Source organism: Lytechinus variegatus, chromosome 1 (assembly GCF_018143015.1).
Source record: "Lytechinus variegatus isolate NC3 chromosome 1, Lvar_3.0, whole genome shotgun sequence".
NCBI lineage: Eukaryota > Metazoa > Echinodermata > Echinoidea > Temnopleuroida > Toxopneustidae > Lytechinus > Lytechinus variegatus.
Window position 1 is genome coordinate 15,985,852 of NC_054740.1, and position 19,581 is coordinate 16,005,432.

The 19,581-nt window shown below is 36.0% G+C and overlaps 1 protein-coding gene across 1 annotated transcript; it reads right to left on the reverse strand.

Moving 5' to 3' along the window:
- Nucleotides 1-15,236, reverse strand: LOC121407201 (pirin-like). Its single transcript, XM_041598165.1, has 9 exons — nucleotides 15,182-15,236; nucleotides 9,620-9,889; nucleotides 8,237-8,329; nucleotides 7,694-7,774; nucleotides 6,778-6,984; nucleotides 3,809-3,938; nucleotides 2,587-2,669; nucleotides 1,446-1,512; nucleotides 1-375 (listed from the first exon to the last, which is right to left on the reverse strand). Exons 2-9 carry the CDS (start codon nucleotides 9,863-9,865, stop codon nucleotides 254-256), a joined length of 1,029 nt encoding a protein of 342 aa, XP_041454099.1. The 5' UTR covers nucleotides 9,866-9,889; nucleotides 15,182-15,236; the 3' UTR covers nucleotides 1-253.
- Between the last annotated feature and the right edge of the window lie 4,345 nt (nucleotides 15,237-19,581).

Below are 19,581 nucleotides of genomic sequence, written 5' to 3' on the forward strand. Positions count from 1 at the left end.
TTATATGACATTAATCAATAGTTCTCCTGTGAAATAATGACAAAAATTAGATGTACAAGGCAAATCATGTCAACTACAAGATCAAAATTAAAATTATTTTAAAATTGATATACAATGATGCTGAAGAACTATATTTTTCAGTCTATATAAAAGTGTAAAGATGAATTTTGTAGGTGAATGAAGTTGGGTCTCTGACAAAACTGACAATTGAAAAGAATACAATTCAATCAAACCTCTTCAAATCTTTTACAAATTATCGGTTGGCATTGCCTGTCTCTGATTTCCATGTTCTTGCTTTCTCAAATCCATTCCTTGCAGTGCGATAGTCTGAGATTGCCTGTTGTATTTCATCATCAGTGTTCATCACAAAGGGACCTGACAATATGAAGTAAAACAAGATTTATTTTTAAGGAATATCATTAATACCAATGAAGGTGATTGATACCCCTAACCCAATGTGGCATGTCAAATTTCACAAAGTTGACTGAAAAAATGGATTTCAATATGTCATTTCATTGACATATTTTTTAAAAAGAGGTATCTATCAAAGTCAAATGAAAAACAAGTGCTTATTATACCTTTTTATTGAGAAATACGACAAGTGATTGATTTATCAGAGTATTTAAATTTCTACAAGATATCCTAAATAATATATTTACGAAATAAATATCTGATCACTCTGCTAAAGCATTTGAGCAATCTGGTTGATAAATGACATAAATTTTACTAAATAGGATCATTATTGCGGATTGAAATAATCGCTAGAGAGTATCCATTTGTCTCGCAATCTACTATGGTCAACTTGTAAGCTAGTGAACACTTTTTGCGAGAGTGATCACGAATTTCCTAGAAAGCCAGTGAACACTTTTTGCGAGAGTGATCACAAATTTCCTTGTTGACCATAGTAGATTGCGAGACAAATGAATACTCTCTAGCGACATAAATGATGTTTACATGCTAGCAGTGTTCTGTAGAGCTCTGTAAAATGTCAACAACAAAAAAGAATCAGGTGTTCTCACAATGCTACAGGTATTTTTCTTCATAAATAAGTTCATGAAGTACTATCTTCAGTCAATTATCTAAAGAAACTTTACAGCCTCAATATCAGAAAACATCAAAATTCCTGTCCCAACTGTCTCTAGTTCTGTAGCCTTGTAATCTTGTATGATCTCTGTGACATTTTGTCTAGATAATAACATAGGTGGTTGGGTATTTCACTGCAAGTGAGCTTGTTAACCAGTAATGCTTCAGGTAGAATATGCAGTTGAGTGTGTTAACACGTTTGTATATCAAGATTGGCGAGTTTCTGACCACCAAGGTGAATAAAGTTTGTACCTTGTCTAAAGACAGCCGGCCACCACACTGATGTAAAAATAAATGCATATAGATATGCATTTTTCTTACATTGGTGTGGTGGCCAGCTGGGGAACTGAATCATTTCTTACCATATTGGACAATCGGTTCATTCAGTGGTTTCCCTGTTATCAGCACAAAACGGCACGCTTCACTTCCCTGTCAAAAATAGGTTTCAATAACAGCCATTTCACTATACTGAATCAGTTTGATTGATAGTCTTAAGAACTACTGCATTTTAACACAATATGTAATATATATAATATAGGGTATTTATATTGCGCACATATCCACCTTGTTAGGTGCTCAAGGCGCTCCTATATTACCCGGCTAAGCTAGGCATTCATAGCGCACACAGGTTTTTAAGGAATTACTTCCTACCGGTACCCATTTACCTCACCTGGGTTGAGTGCAGCACACTGTGGATCAGTTTCTTGCTGAAGGAAATTACGCCATGGCTGGGATTCAAACCCACGACCCTCTGTTTCAAAGTCCGAAGACTAATCCACTGGGTCACAACGCTCCACAAAAACTCATTAGTTATGGCAATGGAATTTCATAAACAAGCATATTACTATTAATTTTGTAAAAGTAAGATTAGGGTTATAGCAAATCAGTCAAGCAATGTTGTAACCCCAGGGAACATTTTCATTTTGGATTTCATTTCGCACAAAAACATGTTCCAGCCAAGATACAAACAGCTTTATGAAAAGAAAACTGGTTCAGTAACTTGTACATCTTCCTTATTTTGTTTCATTGTTCTTTCTGTAGTTGAAGCAGGTTAATTATATTTTCAATTAGTCATCTTAATGAGGAAACCAAATGTGCCAAGAATATTGTATATTAGACATTTAATTTACCAGTTTTGGGAGGATTTTATTTAAAACTTCTAGGAATGGTTAATAAATTTGTTGAGATAAGCATGTAATGAAAACAAGCAATAACAGAGCTGACAAATTTATCGCATTAGGGTACTTATAACTAAACCATAGACTTGTTCATAACTTATTTAGTAAACACTTTAGTAACTATCACCTTCAATAGAAACCTGGATTTGCGCACTATTGAAAAATTTTGTTGATGTCAAATTTTAAACTGAATAAAACTTTTGTTGTGGCAAAGTAGGAAGTTATTGTTATATAGATTAGTTTGTAGCCATCAGTTTTTTTTCCCAGGGGTGTAGACTTGTTGATTTGTCATGAAGAATCAATCCTAATCTCTTAACTGACTTACCGTATTCTCCACCTCCAAGAAGTCTCCATCAGACAGAACAAGAGTATTGTGTGGTTCCCCTTCTTTCTTGTCTTCTCCAGTTCCTGATACAAAACAAATGATATGAAAAGACTACAGTTTTCAATTTTTGTATAATTTGCATTAATGGTTGTTTCATATTGTTAACTTGTAAACTTATGAGAATTGAGAATATGTCTGACTCCATAAGTTTTGATAAATTATTCCCAAGAAGAGATGTACATAATTCTATGTTAAAGGTAAATGCCAGTTTTGGTAACAATATCAAAATGAGTTCGTACAGAATCCAATGAAATGACCACCAAAGTGTCTGTTTGTATAAATAAAGAATATGTGCCAAAGGATTCTGGAAGAAATTGTGTAATTGCTGAGAAATTAGCAAATAAGCACAGGATTCGAGTCAACGCGTAGGGCACGACATTCACAGCAATAATAATACACTGTCCCACGTGTGCTTATCTGTGTTGGTGATCTTCAGTGTGAAGATTTTTCAGCGTAGATTTGAAGATTTCACTAAGTTCAGGTTATGTGACTGTACCACATCTAGATCCTCGATGATATACTGACAATTAAGCCTGGTTTTACAGACTTTCTCATGAAATCAGTTTTTACTGCAACTACTGGCATTTCTCTTTAACTTAATCATGGAAATGACAATCAGATTGGTAAAATATGCAAGTGTCTTCCTTTATCTATATGTATGGAGCTAGGCTATTTTCAGATAATACTTTGATCAATTATATAACGATTTCCATCTAATACAGTGGGAAATGATAATGAAGGCTGCACTAAGAAATATGACATGATTCACATTACTTTTCATTGATGCCCATCCACATTCCTATGTTTCAATGAGCGTTTAACCTAATGTATTACAGTTAATTCTGTACAATGTGCATAAATAAAAGAAAGGGGGGGGACAGAAAATTATAGATCTCTAGAAAAGGCTAGTCCTAACAAAAATTATTCAAAACTTGCAATCCAGCTAATTCAATTTGAGTTGCTTAAAGAAATATCTCAGAAATCATTCTGCAAGACAGAATAATAATACTATTTTTTAGTTTGTTTTTTATACAAAACTTGATCACTATTCACTATGAAGCATTTCCTCTTTTCCTGTTACTTCTATGATTACTTTTTGTTGCCATGAATTGAATGGGTAGGACGCATTGAGATTTTTGAGAAACAGCATAATCAAACTCACCAAACTGAGCCTTCCCAGATAGGATGTATACTAGGGCTGTGTGACCTTTAGTGACTGGCTGTCTGAGCTTTGATCCACTTCCAATTGTGAAATCAAGGTATGTAGTAGGTGTTCTGGTTCGTACCTTGGCCTAGAGAAGGTAACAATAGAGCCTCTGACAATGAATATAAGATCATGAAACGAATTGATTATAGTAGAAATGCTAGATCCTTGCATAATGCACATCAAATAGGCACGATACTAGTAGCTGATTTGATAGAACAGAAATTATGTACAATATAAAACCAAATGAACACCCTAATGCTACTTGATAAGGGCATCAACCTTATTACCACATCCCTTTGAGAGGACTCAAAGTCATTTGTCCTCTGGTTATTTCCATGTTTCCTTGCAAGTTTAGTGATTTCAATCAAGAAACCTACAAGTACAAAGTATAAATCATCAATTCAAATTTAGAATCACATTAACTCTGTTTAAATGCATGACATATTACTTATCTGTATGAAAATAATAATGATGCTCAATTTTTATATAGTGGTAGCGCAAATTACAGTGAAGTCTCTTAGCGCTCTAAATAGTATGAGAAAGAAAGAGAGACAGAAAAAGAAAACATTCATACTGAACCTAAATACATCATTATACATATTTTAGAAAGAATTTTGAAAATTTGGAACTATATAATGCATCAATATTATGAAAATTTGAATTTGAATTTATCTTTGGAAAAGGTAACACTTTAACAAAGTTTATTCCATAGTTGAGGGACTGACTATTGAATGCCCTTTGCATTTTGCAAAATATGGTATAATCCTCTTGTATTTACTCCTGCCTTGCTCACAGGCATAGGTGCCGTGGCCAGGGGATTGAACCCCAGACTTTCCATGTACAGTCAGGTGCCTTAGACCAATCGGCCTCGGCACATCCACAATTGCTACAGCTTGCTTGCATGTAGATTAGATTTCTTGTCTCTTTCAGACATCAGTAATTAAGAATTACCATCTACACCTATTCTTGGCCAGTTTCAGAGTGTTTTTGTTATTATTACAAGTCAGCCTAATGAAACATTGTCTGCCCCTGCTTTACTTCCCAGTTGATCTTCTCTGTCTCCTATACCTACTCTGGTCATGAATGCTAAAAAATGAGCAGTCTCTTTTTGATATATCAATGCACACCTTATCAATGAAACAGCAATGTTTAATTGAGTGATTTGATCACAAAAAAACTTCAGGAAGTTGAAAATTAAATTTTTAAATGACTGGAACAATCCAACCTCACCCACAGATTTCACAGGGATGTCCCGGTAAGCGGGGGATAATATGAACAGTGTTTTCCATGTGTGCCTGAGTGAGATACACACAGACACTTACTGTGTTCAGATTATCCCCTGCTTACCTGGAAATCCCTAGGGGGTTTGTGTGTTGCTGTGTGATTGTTCCAGTCATTTAAAATTTTTATCTTAATTTCATGTAGCTTCTTCTTTGTGCTTAAACATGGCCTTGAATAAACTGGGAAATTTGTCTAATACCATCTCATTTTCATTTGTCTGTCTTTTGCCATTTTGTGACTTTGGATTTTGAAGCCAATCGATGCTAGGGGCTATAACCTCCTGTGATTGAACCAATCTCTTAATTATTGACACGTGCTTATAAAAGATTGTTGAAGCAAGCATGTGTAAAAATATTATTCTTTTTGTCTAAGTGGTATTTGTGCAGTGTCCATGTAAATTTTGATAAGTTTCTTTTGGAACTCACTTTCAAAAGAAAAAAAACGCACAAGCGTGCAGCGTATATCATATCTGGTTACTCTTGGATGACCCCATCAGAACAGGTACTTCAACAATTTAACTGGCCATCTCTTTAAGAAGTGCAAACTAAATTTATAAATGTATCCGCCAACTAGTCCCCTCAAATCTTGCAAATAGATTTATTCTTTACGATGACACAGCAGTATGAACCATGTACAATCTTAATCAATTTAAATCAAAAGCTACTAGATGTGGAACAGAATATCACAAACGGTCATTTGTTAACACAGGTATAGTCCAGTGGAATAATCTCACAGTTGAAATTTGACGCTCCCCTAATATAAAAAAAAAATCTGTAAACATTTTGACAAATCCATACTCCATACTACTACCTACCCCCACTTTATTAAACTTAACTATCAATGGGTCATACAAGTTTCAGTATTTTTATCTTGATTTCTTGATTTGATGTAAATGGTGTATAGGAGATTATGTCAGATAATGATGATGTCTATTTGATATCACACATATGTATTCTATATTTGTTTCTATGGATATATAAGGACTGTGTGCGAATTTTTACACATTAAGTTTAATTCGCTTAGCCAAATTCAATTTTACATTCCCTATATTCTTTTGTTTAATCTTTTCTGTTAAAGAATCAAGCAGTATTTCCATGTATTATTTAATGCTGTTTGTCATGCATTTCATTTCTTCATCTTTTTGTTTTTGCTCAATTTCCTAAAAGGTTACTAAATGTTCATATTTATTTTGTACTTTGTAACATATTGCTGTGCACTATGTATATAGTTTGAGTCTTGTTTTATCATCTGTGTCTGTTTGTACTGGGCTGATATACATCTTTGTGATTATTTTAACGCATATTTTACATTGTATTTTTTAAAAAGGGTCCCAATGAAAACCAGTGCTTCTGCTGAATGGGCTACCCTTTTTAAATATAAACAATAAATAAATTAAAAAAATAATTTTACAAGTGTCATAAGCATACAAAAGGCAAGTACAGACCATATAGCACTTCAGGGGCTTGTTGCAGAAAGAGTTGCGTTCAAACGCAAGTCAAAATATCAAGCGCGAGTCCCAAATACGCGTGCCTCATAGGCTGAAAATCAAGTAGCACAAGATTTTTTGAGTTGCGTTTGATTTCAACTCTTTCTGCAACCGGCCCCAGAACATGTACTATCGCAACTCTTTCTTATTAACATACCTTTTTACCCAGTGCTTCACCAGCAATGACTTTTACAGACACACCATCCTTCTGACCAAGAGGAATATTCTTTGCTTGGAGTTCTTGATATTCCGGTTCCACCATCTTGAATTCTTTGGCCAGATTGACCCATAGTTGAAGACCATGGGAAGTATCATTTCCATTGGGCATCTCAGAGTGGACAATACCCCGGCCAGCAGTCATCCACTGTGGTCAAATGAAAAATGATAGTCATATACTTTACATCTAACTGAAATGAAGCCACAGCACAAATCTAATTGTGCTCAGAAATGTTGATAGGTATTTGTTTTAAACTTTCAATCACTCTAGAACTATAGCCTTGAAGTATGATAGAAAGAAAAATAACATTAACTACTGATTAGATCCATGAGCAAAATCTGCCACATACAGGAGATTTACTTTAAAAATACATTAACCAATGTTTAGCCCACTTAGGAATAAGAGTAACACATTTAAGGCTTTCAAAGTCATTGAAATTTTCAAAGATTAATTCAAATTTGTATTAGATGTTGTGAAAAGGGTGAATATTAATTTAATTCTTGTTGTTGGTAAATAAGATTTAATGCATTGAAAACCACTAGCATTAATAAAATCTATATTGTGGAGCGCTGTGGCCCAGTGGATTTGTCTCCGGACTATGAGACAGAGGGTCGTGGGTTCGAATCCCAGCCATGGCGTAATTTCCTTTAGCAAGAAACTGATCCACAATGTGCTGCACTCAACCCAGGTGAGGAAAATGGGTACCGGTAGGAAGTAATTTATTAAAAAGCTGTGTGCGCTGTGAACACCTAGCTTAGCCGGGTAATTTAGGAGTGCCTTGAGAACCTAACAAGGTGGATATGTGCGCAATATATATACCCTTTATCATTATTATATGTACCGGTATAAGTCATACCTGAAGATCTCCTGCATGCATGACTCCTTTATGACCTGCAAAATCTTCATGAGTTCCTGATCCTGTTATCATGTATGTCACCTGATGATATTCAAACACATAATCAAGTATATTAGAAAATTATTGATTTATATTATAAAATCTCAGAACTTTCACATAGGTCCATCTAACCATAATGAAACAACCTCATGAACGCTTTCTATTAAAAAAAATCTTTTGGTAATTGATTACATCAGGTGTTTAGTCTGGGATGCAATTTTTAAGAAGGCAATATGTGCAAGTATGTAAAAAATGCATTTTTATAAGCAAGTTCAATTTATGACAAATTAAGAAACTTGGCAGTTTCTAAATGTATCATATTTTGCACCCATTAACTATATAAAAAGAGGTAAGGAAGTGATTTATTGATAAAAGGATATTTTATTAATGGTCTCCCATTTCAAGAAGTAGCGAGTTACATGTAGTGACCATGATAAATACTGTATATCAATTAAACATTGTGAATGACTGCTATGTATTAAACACAATTTAATAACAACTTACTGTTTCAAAACCTCGGTGTGGATGATCTGGGAACCCAGCTGGAGCTGCAACCCTGAATTCATCAAGTAACAGGAAAGGATCCAGGTTACGAAGCTGTAGACAAAGAATTATAAAATGGTGATATGGAGCCTAATCAATTGATTAAAATCCATCATGTGACCAGTCAGTCATTTTTCATAAAAAATAAATGATAATAATAAATGCAATTTATTGGGCACCATATCCATTTTGGTCAGGCACTTGAATAGTTACACACACTTGTTACCTTTGAACGGTCCAAATATCCTCGGCTATGCTTCGGGCATGCTAGAACTATTTCAAAGGGGACTCGGATGGGTAATTCTTACTAATGCCCCCAATGATATGTATCATTTCTATAATACTCCTGAAGGCATGTCATGTAAGCAGGTGATGAAATATCTGGTAAGATCACAAGGGCCCTAACACAGTGATACAATCAATGTAAACCATTCATTGTAATTTACAGTCATGGCTTGTCAGAGAACACAGTTACAACCAATCCTTTGATTGTTTTTGTATTACATGTCCAAGGATAGGACTTTCATTAAAGGGGAAGAGGAAGAAAAGTTTGGTGTAAAAAATAGCAGAAAAATAATAAATATTGGTGAAAGTTTGAGCAAAATCCATCAAATATCAAGAAAGATATTAGAATTCTAAGTTTTTTTTTATTTGTAATGTCATAGATGAGCAGCTCCACCATATGTTATGTGATATAAAATGCATACATATCAGTTTTTTTAATGGTTCATGGTGACTGTTTTTTTTTCAGGAGCAGGTGTGAAATAATTTGTCTCTTAATATACTGATGGTATGTACATTGAAATCAATTTTCTTTTTAGGAAACAACATTTCTTTGACTTTCGTTTTTACAACAGGATGGGGAAGCTGCTTGCATATGTGACAAATAAAAAAAAAAATCATCATTATAGGATTTCCTTAAAAAAATTCATGGATTTTTCTCAAACTTTTACCAATATTTTCATTTATTTTTTCTACTATCTTTATAATGATTTTCATTTTCAGGGTAAACTTCCCCTTGAAAGCATTAGAAGAAAAATCTCATAGAAATCACAACAAACTACCCCTGCAGAGCAACAAGTATACCAAGGCCTTCTGTATTTTTACTTTCTTTTGCAATGCTGATTTAAACCATCCTAAAAAGGAAATATTACTCCATCCCTTCCAAGATAAAGCCTTAATAATCATATATTTGCTAAACAAACCCATCCCTGGAGATAACAGTAATGTCAGGAAACCAGTGTTTGGAGGTTTCTCTGCCATCCATCACACTACCGGTAGTTCAAATTCCTTTATGAATGTTTTTTTTTTCATCTACTCTGAAAAAGTTACAATTGGTCACACCTCAGGTCTGCCAACGCTCCGTCTGACTTTGGCACCAACACCCTCGGACTGTTCAACGCTCAATACAGACTTAACCACCTTCCTTGGTAAACCTTCATCAGCCATCTTGTTAGTGGAGAGGTTTCCTGATGCAAAGTGGAACTTGGTAGGTGAAGAGTCCAGCTGGACGACTGAATATTTGTCCTGATTTTCTATGCAGTATACTGGTACAATGGATAGCATAAAACAGAGTAAAATCTCTTGCATTGCAGGATCTTGCACAAGTGAAGGCTGTTTAAAGGGAACAACAAACATTTAGAATCATTAAAGAATGTGTTAATTTGATGAATTGTTAATCCTGAAATTGACAAAGACTTAATAAATCTGTAGAGCAAGCAGATGTATGATGGGGTAACCGTAATTTGCACATATTTTACAAATTATCATGGAGTTCATTTTCAATAAAAAATTCTCATTTTATACAAATTCAACTAAAATAAGAACTACCAAACACAACGCAATATTCTAGATTAAAAAATTGCTTGACAGAATTATGAAGTAGGTCAAGGGTTTTCTTCAATGTAGTATCGTGGTATCAAAATTCTTTGGCGATGAGTGCGCGCTAAGATGAAAAGGTGTCATGAAAAATTGTGACCTTAAAGGTAAATGCTAGTTTTGGTAACGATATCAAAATGAGTTCGTACAGAATCCAATGAAATGACCACTAAAGTGTCTGTTTGTATAAATAAAACGCATGTGCCAAAGGATTCTGGAAGAAATTGTGTAATTGCTGAGAAATCAGCAAATAAGCACTGGATTCGGGTAGGGCGTCGGGCCCGACGCCCTGAGCAATAATTATACATTGTCCCACGTGCGCTTATCTGTGTTGGGAATTTCGGTGTGAATATTTTTCAGCGTAGATTTCAAGATTTCACAAAGTCCAGTTAATGTAACTGTACCAGATCTAGATCCTCGATGATATACTGGCAATTAAGCCTTGTTTTACAGACTTTCTCATGAAATCAGTGTTAACTGCAACTACTGGAATTTCTCTTTAATTTATACATCATGGTTTTGCAAAGACTTAGAGTCAAGTAGACAAATGTACAATAATTGTATCAGATGGATGAAAAAATGCCATTAAATTGGTTGGTATCATATTTTATTTTCTTTAGTTTGTTTGGAGACCTTTGCTTGCAAACTGGCGATTTCTTAATTGATGCTTGTTGTGAAGTTCACATTTTCTCGTAACAGATGCAAAAGGTAACAAAATTTATTTCATAAAATCATAAAAAGAACTGGACCAAAATAAAGATCATTATTCAATTTTGGCCTGAAATGCACCAATACAGGAGAAAAATACACAAGAAAGGAAAAAAAAAAACAGTGACTATTAAACTTTGGCTGTCGCACAACTCCCACTTCCCTGGTTTATCCGAACTTAATACATAAACATTTGGCCATTGAGTCCCTGTACATAGTCTGTACAGATCAAGTTAGAACTTCGGTCTCTGTAATAATTGGTGAGTGGCTGCATAGTTCAGTGGAACAACCAATAAAATTTTCCCTTTCAGAATTCAGCAGCTAAGGCCTTAGCTTAGACAGCCGTCTGTTTCAAGGAGTTTTTTCACATTTTTTTTCTCCTCGTACACAGACAGCTTGCTAGCCTCGCTATCGTGCAGCCACCAAAAAAGGGGTTAAATAACAATGACAATGCAAAATCCCCCCGACAGGGCTCATTGATTGATTTTTGTCTTTATTTCATGAAAATACTGTATATACTATAAAAAGAAAGAAAAATAACAGAGACCGAAGCTTTTGGTCTACTAAGCCTATGTCTGCCTAATGCGAAGCCTAACTTTGTTATACCGGTATGCCTAGCCTGGAGGCGTCTGGGGAGTGAGTCATATACTCTACTACGTATGGTCACTCCCCATACACTGACGCCTGGGATCCCTACCTATATTCTCCCAAGTACGGGTACAAAACCAGAAACTTTCGCCCACGAGAATTCTACTTTCCCTCTAAAAGAAATAGCCCTAAAACATGTACATGGGGTCCAACTTCATTTCAAACATTTCTGCGATATTGATTTGATTTTTAAAGAAGAATTCATTAAAAAAAACAAGAAATTTGTCATGAAAAGATGGGAAGAGCTTACGCCCGTGTTTACGTCGCCATCTTGATTTCTTTGTCTTCCGCTTGGCGATAGCACGCAAATCGCGCGATTTGCGTACCCGTACGTGGAGGAATATAGGTAGGAATCCCAGGCGTCAGTGGGGAGTGACCATACGTAAGAGTATATGACTTTCACTCCCCAGACGCCTCCAGGCTAGGTAGGCCCTATGCCTTCTTATTTGTACTGGCACTGTACCTGTAGAGCTATGCCGCGCCGCCAGGGAAGGCAGGGCTGGAAAGTCGATAATGCCGGTGCATGAAACTGCACCTGTAACCCAGGGAACTCCCAGTTCTCTCCTTCTACCCCAGTCTCGATCGGCCATTTTGTTATGATTCATAACAAAAATGGCCGATCGAGACGGGGGTAGCTGGCCGGTAGGAGAGAACTTTTTGTTTTTTTGGCAATTTGAGGTTCCAGTTTGTGCCCAGATGTCAGGAAACTGCCTCTCGTTAGACCTTCATCCATATAATCGTGGTAAGTGCTTGATTTCTGTTTTAACTATTTATTCGGAGAATTATTTTGACCATACTTCATATGGTCAATTACACCCAGTGGCGTACCGTGGGTCACGGCATTGGGGGGGCACCAGCAAAAATTTTGTGTCACTTAGTGAGCGCGCGAAGCGCGCTCAGTTATCTGGTATACTGACCTAATAAAGACATTTTAAGGAAGCACTTGTAGTCATTGTAATCATAAATAAAATACACATCTCAGCAATCAAATAATGCGAGCGCGAAGCGCGAGCTGAAATTTTTTGATATTCAGACTTAAAAAAGGGACATTATAATCGATTTTGTAATCAAGATACGTACTTGTCTCACTAAACAATGCGAGCGCGAAGCGCGAGCCGAAATTTTTGTATATATTGACCCAAAACAGGGAGATCTTAAGGACTATATTTTAGGAATCCCTTAATAGTATACATATCTCACCATAGTCATCTAATGCGATCTGAACACATGAAGCACTTTGTGTAGTCATTGTAATCATGATTACCATACGCATCTCACTAATCAAATACTGCGAGCGCGAAGCGCGAGCTGAAAATTTAGATAATTCAGAGCTGAAGCGGGGCATTCTAAGGCTTGCTTGTAGGAATTCACTAAGACCATACGTATTTCACTAACCAAATTATGCGAGCGCGAAGCGCGAGCTGAAATTTTTTTATATTCAGATCAGAAAAAGGGACATTTTATGATTTTAGGAATTCACGGAGAGCAGACTTATCTCACCAATCCACTGATACGAACGTAATCACGGATAGGAAATGTTTTATATTAAGACTTTAACATGGGGCAATCATTTTAAGTAGTCATTAAAAAAGAAGCATATATCACTACATAAAACAATAATATATTTGGTATATATTGACTTGAAACGAGAGTTTTTCGTACAACAGGTTTATATATCTCTCTAAACAGACAATGCGAGCACCAGGAACAATGACAGCATAGGCCCTGAGCAATCTATGTTTCATAAAGTTATGATAAAAATGTTTCCTATGTACAGTAGAGGCGCACGGCCAATATTGGAGACTGTCTCCCATGAGAGAGATTATCTCCAATATAAGAGACTTTTGTAAAGAATTTGGGTATCCAATTTCAGAGACAGTCTCCAGTTTGGGAGACCAATTTCCTTTGTTTACATTTGCTGCAAAAGGATTACCTTGGCGGCAAATAAAAATGTGATAAGCAGATTCCTCATGAAAAATTACCCCTTTTCACCGTCTACTTTAAAAATTCACCGTCTACTTTTGTTTTGATAAGGATTTTTTTTGTCAATCACACACAAAACCAATGGGCTTCTGACCTCAGTGAGACAAAATTTGGGGTGGAAAAAATCTTGTTTTTGTTGGTGTTGTTTCTTTTGTCCTTTTGCAAAGCAAGTCTCCAATGTGGGAGATTGTCTCCCCTATTGGAGAGAGTCTCCCATATTGGCCCACTCATGGTTTCAAATCGTCTCGTGTGTGAAGGATTCATATGCACCTGGTGCACGCGAATCTTTCACACCCTTTTTACTAAAATAACTATGACTTTACATCGTAGCTAAGCATTATATTTATTCTATGACACTTACCGAACCATATGGATCGTTTGTTGAATTCTGTTTGGTGTTGTTTTGAATAAAATAAGAGCATTTTTCGTGATCTTCACGTAGATGCCTCTTGATCAGCGTTGATATCAACTTTTGCCTAAAGAGGGCGCGCGATATTATTTCAAAGTCGGTAGGCACTTAAGAACCAAGTTTGAAAGGATATATACTCGTAAAATTATGTCACTCTCGCCGATGAATATTCATTAGATCGTGGTCGTGCGTGTTCAATACACACTGAGTGCATGCATGCAGAGAGTTTTTATTGAACACGCACGACCACGATCTAATGATTATTCATCGCGAGAGTGACGTAATTTTACGAGTGTCCTTTCAAACTTGGTTCTTAAGTGCCTACCGTACCTTTGTTTACGGTGTTGCAAGCTAGCTGCATTCTAGGCGATCAGCATTATTTTCTTGCTCGTTCAATCCACTTTCATCATCATCTTGTCAAAAGATGGCGTACTTTACCAATAAGTATATACATGAGATGCAACCTGTTGATTTTTGGTACAATTTCCTATTATGCGCTGACGACTTGAATTGAGAATGTTCGATACGAAAAATTGCTTTTCGATTGTTGTTTGCGTACTTTCCACCGCAGTATTAAGGACGGATCGAACGGAGTATCCTGGTTGAGACTTGGAGGTAAGCGATAAAAACAGTTTTATAAATAATTTCCACTTCATTTTGTTTTTTTAAACTAAATTTATTAAAAAGAAATCATTAGTGGAGAAATACTGAAACGTTTGGCGTTTCTAATTCCCTCACATTCGTGTGATGAATGAAAACGTCAAAGTCCACTATGAAACCACATGCGTTGTGCGAGGTTAGTATTACTAACCTCGCATGTTGTGTGAGTGATATTGGCCGTGCGCCTCTAGGCTCTACTGATGCACTGATGTAATATAACATAACATGATTATAATGTAATATACCATTATAATGAATAATAATTTCTCCTTTCCCACTACGTTCCTCTTCCTTTCTCCCTCTTTTTCCCCTTTTTTTTTTTTTGGTCAGCCGATTGGGGGGGGGGCACGTGCCCCCCCATGCCCCCCCGTAGTTACGCCACTGATTACACCTAAGCCTAGGTCCCGCCTAGGTCCTGGGCTCCCGTTCCTTGCACCTGCAGTGCTGTGTTTCGTTTTTTTCACGCAGTATTCCAGTAAACTCTTCCCTGGCCTTTTAATATAATAATATCAGTCATTCAAGCTGTGATAAATAACCTATAAACATACGTTTCCACAAATGATAAATACAATCAAACTGAAAAGCAAAAGACAGCTGAAAACTCCAAAGAATAAACCTACCGTTCTTTTCGCCGAGTCATTCCCGATGTCAACAAATTGAACTTAATACCGTACTAGGGTTAGACCCGCCCACCACTACCGGTGCCGCGTTAGCGGCGTATCGGGGCGGCGGCGCCGGCCGCGCGTTTCCGTTTTACACCCTGGCGAAGGCATTTTCCGGAAAAGTAGCCAAAAAGCGACTAGTGAAGAGTCTACACACGTCGCTGGTTGCATGCAGCGTGCGACACAGGCGAGTCCACCCAGGCCTCCGAAGCTACCGCCATTTTGTTTAATCCATTAGAAGCTAAAATAAGCCCCATTAATATTAATTTCGTACGATGCTCCCTCGTCAACTGTGGTTTTGTACGTGTATTAGACAATACGCACATCAGCGCAATGACAAAGGTCAACTTGGAAAATTCATTAATGTATTCATTTTGTTACGCGCTCGTGACGCGAAGGATTCAGCGAATCAAGCAAGCGCAAATCTGAGACGATACGTTGCGCTTTATAAAGTATCGATATCACAAGCGATATCACTTAAAAACAAAACAATGTTTTTATTGCGTCTTATAGGCCTATGCTAATTCTAAAAGGGAAGATGAAAAGAGTAGATCAAGTCGCGATTAGGTAAAAAGGTGGGGGTAGGGGTGGGGGCAAATCATGGTTATTACAATGATTGTATTCATTATCACTGGTTGAGTATGAATACTGAAAAAAAAAACTTTTACCACTAAAAGAGCCATTTCTTGTTACAATTTTCGAGAAGTGAAAAAAAAAAATCTTCATGGATCCCCGTGCCTGCTTTCTTCTGGCGTCCGTTTCATAATGAATTACACTGAGCTATTTAAACATCGCTATTATTGTGATAACCGTGGGAACCTTGATTATGATTGGTATTCGTAGTTACCATACTTGTAACTCATGATGAAACGGGCCCCAGTTTATCATGTTCAATATGTTTCCTGTCTCCTTTATTCTCCAGCATTTCTTACTGTTTTTTTTTTCATTTAATCATTTTAACATGTTGTTTTGTGCCGCCTTTCTCCTACATATGAAGAGCTCACTTTTAAAAGGGGTTAGGTCCATTTTTAATCAAATTTGATTTTTATGTCTTGATTTTTAGTAGCTCTATAAGATGATACCATATAGAAAAGTTGAAATTCCCATAAAAAAAGTGAACTAAAAAAAGAAAATTCACTTTTTTTCAAAAGGGGTTAGGTCCATACATAATTTTTCTGGAAAATAATATCTTAAAAAAATATGAAGATAAGTAGATTTCTTTTATACCCAATTTTAAATTTCTAATGGTAGGGTATCATGAAAATTCATTTTCGCATAAGAATATTGCAATATGGGAGAATAAAAAAATGATTTTCTTGGAGTGGCCCTAGCCCCTTTTGCAACTTAACTTTTCATATATTTCCTTCTTATTTTCCCACTTGTTATCTGTCTCCTGGTTTCCAAAAATCTCGTCTTATTTCTCTTCCACCCCTTTTGTGCCTACTTCCAACATCAGCTCTCTCACCACTCCCTCTAAATTATCTCTTCATAATTATGTGCCCCTCCATTTTTTTCTCATCTCTTTTCGACCCACTTCTCATCACTCTTTCCCTCTCTCGATCTCATTTTGAATTTTGCCAATTCCAAATCCCTTTCATTTTAGCTCTGTACAAATACTATATGAACACAAATGAAAGACATGAAGGAATTCTCTGGTTAGTGGTGAATTTTATTATCCAGAAAAAAAATCACATTATCAGAGGATTAAGCTTTACCTTTTTCTTAAGCGTATGTTAATACTTTGAACCAAAAGAAATTTGTTTTTGTATGCTGGGGGGGGGGGACAATTCCCCCTACTTTTTGAAGCACTGAAAAGTGCTTTTTTATGCAAGAAAATGCCCCCTCACGAACGTGTACTGTGTCCCTTTCACCTGATGAGAACCTGTTTTAGGTAATACCAATTAGTGCTCTTCCTTATATGCAATTTTTTACCCCAAAATGCCCCCCCCAACGTGTTCTGTGCCCTTCCATCTGAGGGCCCGTTTCACGTGTTACAAAGTGCCCCCTCGCCTTCTTGAAAGTGCCCTTTCTTGAATCACTGCCCCCTTTTACCAAAGAAAAGTGCTCCTAAAGAACTTGTTCTGTGCCCCTTTCACCTGAGAAGGATCTGTTTTATGGAATTATGGTCACCATGACAAGTGCCCTTTGAAACAAGAAAACAATATTTTCATTTCTATAATATACTTCTGAAGGAAATCCTTTGTGCATTAAGTTTAATAATTCATGTGAGTGGAGTATATAAGCAGTTTCGTACAGATGGAGGGGAGAGGGGCTTGAAGGACTCTTGCCCATAGGCGGCGGAAGCGGGGGACCTGTCCCCCCTAAATTTGAGGTGGGGGACAGTCCCCCCTAAATTTTTTGTTGAGAATCTATTTTTTTTCCTGCGTCACCCCTAAATTCAGGTAGACCCCCCCTTAATATTCTTGTGGCCCCCCTAAAATTGTGGTTGACAACCTTTTTTTTTTGCTGGAAATTTTTGTGGTCTCTTAAGATTTAGGTGGATAAATTCAGGTGGACCCCCTAAATTTTTTGCCTTCCGCCGCCAATGCTCTGCCCCCCCCAGAAAAAAAATTCACGACTAAGAAAAAAAAAGAAAAAGGAAAGCAAAGGGTGAAATATATCATTTTGAATATTTTGTCAAAATCTATAACAAAATTGGATATTTGTTTTTAAAATGTCAAAATTTTGCTCGCTCGCAACTTTTTAAAAAATTTCACATAAAACAGCATTTTCCCTGTGCCCCCCCCCCACTTTAAACTTCAATCCGCCGCTCCTATTTGTATGTTTATAGCTTCTCTTTTTGCAACCAGTTTTAATAAAAATCAATAAGAAATTTCATACGTCATGAATTTGGACTTGGAAAAAAAAACTTTTCCATCTTCATCACGTGGTTCCCAAGTCTTCAATGTTGACTTGTTGGATTTCTTGAATGAAAACATCTGTTACACCAGTCCTGCAGATTGAAAAAATAGAGAAAGAAAATCAATTAAATTGTCATGATTTATAACACATAAATGTTTTAAGAAAAGTGAGACTATGCATATATATGTTTCTTCAACACATAACATAAGAAATCTCACTTCTACTAATTATAAACTTGTACTTCTATAAAGCATATCACTTAAACATGTTCTCCGCAGTTTACATACCACTCTCCATTCTAACTACATGTATACTTTGAAAAAATGTCAGAGATTTCTTGTAAATATCAATATATAAATTAACATATGTAAATTATATGAATTGTAAGAATTAAAGTTGATATGTTTTGTTGCACAGAATATTTTGATCTGTAATTAAAAACGACACTAACTATAATCTAAAAACAAAATTGAAATGGGTTTTTCAAAGGCAGGTCTATTTGTTGCCAAAAAAAATGTGAACAACCTCCATTATCAAAAATAATCACTAACTAACTCACTCACTCCTATAACTGCTGTAGTTTGTATTTCTCTTTGTGGTCCAGTCACTGTTCTATTAGGCCTACTTCACCAATTATTTATCATCATCAATCACCTCCATGGAAATTGTCAAACTGCATCATCCTATTAGACAAAATGTAAAACAAAAAAAATCATAAATCTACAAAATAATATGAAATATGAATATCACACTAAAGAATCAATAAAATGAATTTTATAAAATATAACTCATGAAAAATAAATATTGCTCTGTTCATAAACAAATAGGAAATAAAAAGGCAATTTTATTACTAGTAGATCAAGGACATGACCTTGTTTTATAAATTTGCCCAAGGTACATAACTTTTGACATTGGTTCTACTTTAGACTCGAGAGCCTGTATATTTAAGAAGTGTATATTCAGTACAGATCCTACCTCTTTGTGACTCAGGTAAATTTTTATTAAATTTAAACATGGTTAACATTCAATGCATGTAATGTATCTGTAATTTTGAATGGGTTAGTTTAACTTTTATACCTGGATGAGAATCTGCGAAATGATGCATGCACTTATGATCATCATCTTGAACCATATAGGTAGACCTCTATACTGTTTTTCTTGTCCTTCAAACTCAACCTGTTTTTCTTGTTCTTCAAACTCAACCTGTTTGTGAAAGAAAAGAGAGTACAATAATGAGTGATATTTTTCATGGCCGTATGTATAGGGGAGGGATTTGGGTAAGAGCTGAAATGTGAAAACCTTCATCAAAAAAAGAATTGCATGACATCCTTCAATTTTATTTTAGAAAATGCACAAAACGGCCATAGGTAATATTGGTTACTTCTGGCCCTCACTTTCTGAATTTTAGGTTTCTCTAAATTTTTTCACATGTCAGCCCCCCCCCCCCCCCAATAAAAAGAAACATCTGCATCTTTTTATTTCCGAATCTTATTTCA